This window comes from Cyprinodon variegatus, unplaced genomic scaffold (genome assembly GCF_000732505.1).
Source record: "Cyprinodon variegatus isolate N-32 unplaced genomic scaffold, C_variegatus-1.0 Scaffold1233, whole genome shotgun sequence".
Lineage (NCBI taxonomy): Eukaryota > Metazoa > Chordata > Actinopteri > Cyprinodontiformes > Cyprinodontidae > Cyprinodon > Cyprinodon variegatus.
Genome location: NW_015151686.1, coordinates 75359 through 81379, shown reverse-complemented (window position 1 = coordinate 81379; position 6021 = coordinate 75359). Strand labels below are relative to the sequence as shown.

Sequence of the window (6021 nt, the reverse complement as noted above, 5' to 3'; positions counted from 1 at the left end):
ACTGTAGTACTGTAGTACTGTAGCAGCAGTACTACAGTAGGTCAGAGTACTCGCAGCAGATCAGAAGTATCAAAGTGTGTTTTTTCCAGTAAACTAGAGGCTGTTTTTATCTTTCTGCAGAATAGAATCTACTCACCAAACCGTGCAGATCTATGGCTCTAGAATATACAAACATTACTATTTATTACCTAAAAGGAGCCGCTGCTTTTATCCTTTTTTAGTTACTTTAGTTTTTATCTGATGTCATAGTTTCCAATCAGTATAAGGGATAGTAACGTATCCTGTGGTCATGGAAACGGGCTTGGACTGTCAGAAACAACCACTGATGCAGACATAGAGATATGGGCGGATCTCTGAAGATCAGGACCATAGTACTACATTTAGTCCTTTAGCTTCTACTTTAGCAGTACTACATACAGCAGCAGAGTACTACTAAATGTCCTGCAGGAGATCTACATTTAGTATTTCTAGAGGTCTCCCAGCTTCTGTCCGCTGACTACAAAACGATACTAGAGTACTTTTGCAGCTGAACCACCTTAAGCTGTCCTGTGGTACTATAGTACTTTGATTAGTCCACAGATATATTTATCCAGCAGCGAGGCTCCAGGCTGAGGGACGCCTAAAGGTGAGACTAAAGGGTAAAATGTGAGGGACGGACTCTCTGGGTTCTGCCCTTTGCAGCGAATGCTGACCCAGCTTCAGGTTACTCCTGCTGGTGAACTTTAACCTTTCTGACTTTAGGGACTGTCTGCAAAGTTCAGCTGCAGGAACACGGTGGAGGGGAAAGGTACTGCGGGAAACAATCCCAAACATGGTGACTGTTAGACTTGATAAGCTGGATTACGGGTTCAGCAACAGGCTGTTTAATGTTGCTGTCAGACTTTAATGATCCTCTGAAACAGCTGGAACTGATGAGGAGGAACCATGGAGGCCAGAGGAGATCCTCCAGCAGATAGAGATCCTCCAGCAGATAGAGATCTTCCAGCAGATAGAGAGCTTCCAGCAGAGCCTCCTGCTGGAGGCTTTCAGGTTCTGCTTCTCCTGCTACAGTCAGACACTCCCTGCCTCTCCTTCCTGCCCCTCCTCCCTCTGCACCACGCAGCTATAAAAAACCCTCAGAGACAAGGACAGACACTTTCCACGTCAGTCAGACGGACAGAGGGACAGTCAGACGGCCCGAGACGACCCCTTCCTCTCTTCTTAGAGCTTCGCCTCTCAGGTGAGTCCCACCAAACCTCCTGAACGCTCAGAGACTGTCGGCCAGTCACTTCCTGGTTCCTACCAGCTCAAACTGCTTCGGTCACACCGCCTACCAGCAGGCTTTTATTTTGAAAGAGCACTTATTTAACCAAACTTTTGTTCTAGATGGTTTGTGTTTTTGGGTGTGTGAGTTTCTGGTTGATTTGGATCTGGAACCAGCCGCAGTCTGACTGCGAGCGCGCTGAAGGTCACAGAGTGGAAATCTGACAAACAGCAGGAGGAGCACAAAGTCCACAGACTGATACACCCACCGAGTCACAAAACACACACAGGGACCCACTCAGGATGGCTGGAGGGGCCGTTCCGGGTCAGATCCGAGGTCCAAACCACAGGTTAACCCAGGTTCATTTAGGGGGAACTAAACCTCAGGGGGACAGAACCTGCCTGCTGGTTCTGGTTTACCGGGTTCTATCAGAACTCAGAAACACTCATTGAGTGACATCACAGAGGGGGGCTGGGGGGTGGGGGGGGGGGGGTGCTGAAGCAGCTCAAAGCTGGTGGAGGTTCCCCTCAGCAGGACCCTCATCCAGGTTCCAGTTGGAGGGAAGCTACGTTGGTGTAACTTCTGCATCAGCATCTCCAGACCTCCTGTCATTAACGCACAGCCTACTGCGTATATACAGCATAGTATGTCTAACATTGTATATAACTACGGATCCTGCTTTCTTTATATATATATAATTCGTCTGCAGCATCATAAGTGCAAACCTGCACAGTGAAGGAGGAGTTCTCCTGGAAGCTGCTGCAGATGTTTCTGCTCTGCTACCTTCTTCACCTCATGGAGAACTTTCCTTCTTCAACTCACTGCGAAATGTTTCTGTTTGGATGTAAAAAACGCTAAAATTCTGGCACAATCTGCAATAGTTGACCTTAAAGCTGGAGTGGGGGCCTGTCCCCTGGGGGGAGGGTGTCTGTAAAGGCCATCGGTGGTCTCAAGTGCTCTTCAGGAGCTCAGCTGTTGTTCTGCAGGCCTGACCCACAAATACCGCCAGGCTCCGCCTCCTGACACTAAAGGAAGCATCAGGGCGTCAGCTGTCCTGCAGTATCACCTCAGGAGGATCTGTCCTCCAGAACTTTTGCTGCAGGTCCAGAGGACCGTTCCTGGTTCCTGGATGACACTCTTTACTTTGAAGGATCATCCTGCTATCGGCTCTCAGATGCCTTCAAATGTCAGATGGTTCTGCTGGCGTTTCTAACCCTGACCTCCTCATAAAGGTCCACTAAAAGGTCAGCAGCTCCTCCTACTGCAGTATAAAAATATCTGAGTGCCCCCCCCCCCCCCCCTCAGTGGATTCCTCCTCCCAGTCAGCTGCTGACCAGCCCTCATTGGCTGTTCAGCAGGGTGGGCGGGGATTGCTGCAGCAAAGAGCCTTCAGGGTGCCGCCATGGCGTTAAACAGGATCCCTGCTGCAGGTCTGTCACACACAGACACACACATCTGATCACGCACTGACCGAGGACGAGTCCTTTCACCTCAAAGGTCTTTGAAGCACAAAACAAACAGACCGCACCATCTGTGAATCAGTCTGTGTTTGGGTCGTCACCGCTGCAGGGACACGGTCCCACTGAGTCCAGGTCAATCAGACAGGGTCTAAATCTGCTGTGGTTGGGGGGTGGTCCCACGGTGCTCAGATGGTCCAGGATCAGGGTCCAATGTAGAGCAAAGGACAGAGTCCCCCCTTTTAAAGGACAGAGTAGACTCTAGTTTTAGGACTCAAAGGACAGCCGGTCTTCCATTCATGTCTCTGCTTCTGGTCTGTTTGTCCTGAGCAGGATTCTGTTTCAAGGTTCCCACCTGGTTAATCTCTTGGATTCCTCACGGACCAGATGACAGAGCTCATTCTGGATTAACTGGATCAGAGTGTGTGGACACCTCAGACAGCTGCCTTGGATTTAAAGCTCTGTCCCTTTCCTGTGTCCCCCTGTGTCTCTTAGTCAGGATGTCTATCACCAAGATTCACGCTCGTGAGATTCTGGATTCCAGAGGAAACCCCACCGTGGAGGTGGACCTATGGACAGCAAAAGGTGAGTAGCAGCACCTTCTACATTGTGTCCCACATGTCCTTCAAGGCCATGGAACTGAGGTCACACAATGTCTCAGGTCTCTTCAGGGCTGCCGTCCCTAGCGGGGCCTCCACTGGAGTCCATGAGGCCCTGGAGCTCCGTGATGGAGACAAGAGCCGTTACCTGGGCAAAGGTAGGAGGAAGCAGATGAGGACAGGTGAGACGCAAAACTGTCTGCAGGAGAGCTGCTGACATCTGTCTTTGTCCGCAGGTACCCAGAAGGCTGTGGACCACGTCAACAAGGAGATCGCCCCCAAGCTGATTGAGAAGGTATCCGCCATTGTTCCCTGCAGGTTCTCAGAGGGTTCTGGTGCTTTGGGGCAAGTAGATTTAAGCTAACAGGCTAATACCTGGCCTATTGGTCCTCGAGGGCAGCTGGTCTCCAAGGTTCTCAGTCTTCCAGGTCATAGTCAGTCCAAAAAAAAAAAAATTAAAAACAATCCACTGGACTTTGTTTAAGACAAGACGTTTTGCTTCCTTCGTTCAAAATTAAAATTTTGAATTGAAAAAGATTCCTGGTTGGGAAGCAAAACATCTTCAAAGTTGGAAACAAAGTCCAGTGGATTGTTCTCCAGGTTTCAATGTTTTCTCTGCTTTAGCTCAGTTGATTCTGATGATTCCTGTTAATCTGCCATGAAAAGCAAAGAAACCTGTAAAACCTTCAGGACAGAGAACCTTGAGGCCCAACTTTGAAATGCCTGGCTGAGACATTCATCTTCTCTGTCCAAATGTCTCTCTACCTGTCTGTCCAAATGTCTCTCTACCTAAAGTGCTTTATAAGTTCAGGTCATTGACCATCCACCTGTCTGTCCTTGTATGTTTCTATTTCTCTCTCTACCAATCTATCCTCAAACATGGCTACCTGTCTGTCTACATATCTCACCTCATTATTTTTCTCTCCATATCTTTTTAATTCTCTGTTTTCCAGAAAATCAGCGTCGTCGAGCAGGAGAAGATCGATAAGTTCATGCTGGAGTTGGATGGCACAGAGAACAAATGTAAGGAATAGTCTATTCGCCGGTCCTTCCTCTCTGCGTCCCAGTCCGTCTCTGACCTGTGTGTCCATGTCTCTGCCTGTAGCTAAGTTCGGTGCTAACGCCATCCTGGGCGTGTCCCTGGCCGTCTGCAAGGCCGGAGCAGCAGAGAAGGGAGTTCCTCTCTACCGCCACATCGCCGACCTCGCCGGACACAAGGATGTCATTCTTCCTGTTCCTGTGAGTGGGAGGGGCTTAATGAGAGGCTGGCATTGGTGTAAAGGGTTGGGCTTTATGTGAGTGGGCGGGGCTTTGGCTTGATATTTATAGAAGAATTTCGGGCCCGTTCTCCGTGACATTGGTGGAGTAACAACAAAGTCTGGTTCAGTGGACGGTCAGACCTGAATCCGTCGTTCTGTTGGTCTCCTGGGTTTACTGCATGTTCTCTGTGTGTTCAGGCCTTTAATGTGATCAATGGCGGCAGCCACGCTGGAAACAAACTGGCCATGCAGGAGTTTATGATTCTTCCAGTTGGAGCTTCAAACTTCCATGAGGCCATGAGGATTGGAGCAGAGGTACCATGATCTTCAGCTAGCAGCACCGCTTCCTCAGACAACACGTTCTCCAGGGATATGTCTCTCATTGTCTGATTTCAGGTCTACCACAACCTGAAGAATGTCATCAAAGCCAAATATGGCAAAGATGCCACCAACGTGGGAGATGAGGGTGGCTTCGCCCCCAACATCCTGGAGAACAACGAGGGTGAGGCTCCAGCTGTCTGACCATAAACAGACCAGCTTCAGTTTTACGACAACCGCTGACTGTCTGTGTCTCTGCAGCCCTGGAGCTGCTGAAGACGGCCATTGAGAAGGCTGGGTACCCTGATAAGATCATCATCGGCATGGACGTGGCTGCCTCTGAGTTCTACCGCAATGGAAAGTACGACCTGGACTTCAAGTCTCCTGATGACCCATCCAGACACATCAGCGGAGAGAAGCTTGGAGACCTGTACCGCAGCTTCATCAAGGGCTACCCTGGTAGAAACACCCCCAGAACACCTGAAGCTCTTTCACCAGCACCTAAAACCTTACAAATGATAAGATCTATTTAATGCGAGTAAACAGAATCAGTGCAGATATGTGTCATCTTAATTTGATAAACTTAAGTGAAACTATTACTCACTAAAGGGCTATTGCATGGGTCTACCTTTAGGGGGCAGCATTGTGTTGAATTCCAGTCTCTGTGTCTGACTCTAGTTCAGTCCATTGAGGATCCATTTGACCAGGATGACTGGGAACAGTGGGCTAAATTCACCTCCTCTGTAGACATCCAGGTGAGCTGGACAGCTGTTTCTTCTTCAGTACAGACAGCATCCTTAACCTGACTCACCTGTGGGTCTGCTTCCAACCAATCAGATCGTAGGAGACGATCTGACAGTGACCAATCCAAAGAGGATCCAGCAGGCCGTGGAGAAGAAGGCCTGCAACTGTCTTCTGCTCAAAGTCAACCAGATCGGTTCTGTCACCGAGTCCATCCAGGCGTAAGACGTCCGTCTGTCTCTCTGTGTGTCTGTCCAGCCATCTGTCCTTGTCTGTCCATCTCTTACTGAACACCTTTCTGAAGTCAAAAATGTCTATTATCAGATATAATAATCCAAGATCTCTGTCATCGTATCACATTCTAAAGCTGTTTTCTTTTCCCTTCTACTTGACCCTTTATGATC

The 6021-nt window shown here is 49.0% G+C and overlaps 1 protein-coding gene across 1 annotated transcript in view; it reads left to right on the top strand.

The window, feature by feature from the left end:
* The first annotated feature begins 1051 nt into the window (after nt 1-1051).
* LOC107102308 (beta-enolase) overlaps nt 1052-6021 on the top strand; it is a 6706-nt gene continuing 1736 nt past the window's right edge. The window contains exons 1-11 of the mRNA XM_015401557.1: nt 1052-1219; nt 3196-3285; nt 3362-3457; nt 3536-3594; nt 4253-4322; nt 4405-4538; nt 4757-4873; nt 4955-5060; nt 5138-5335; nt 5555-5631; nt 5714-5838. Coding sequence (XP_015257043.1) covers nt 3201-3285; nt 3362-3457; nt 3536-3594; nt 4253-4322; nt 4405-4538; nt 4757-4873; nt 4955-5060; nt 5138-5335; nt 5555-5631; nt 5714-5838 — 1067 coding nt within the window. The 5' untranslated portion in view covers nt 1052-1219; nt 3196-3200. The remainder of the gene's footprint in view (nt 1220-3195; nt 3286-3361; nt 3458-3535; nt 3595-4252; nt 4323-4404; nt 4539-4756; nt 4874-4954; nt 5061-5137; nt 5336-5554; nt 5632-5713; nt 5839-6021) is intronic.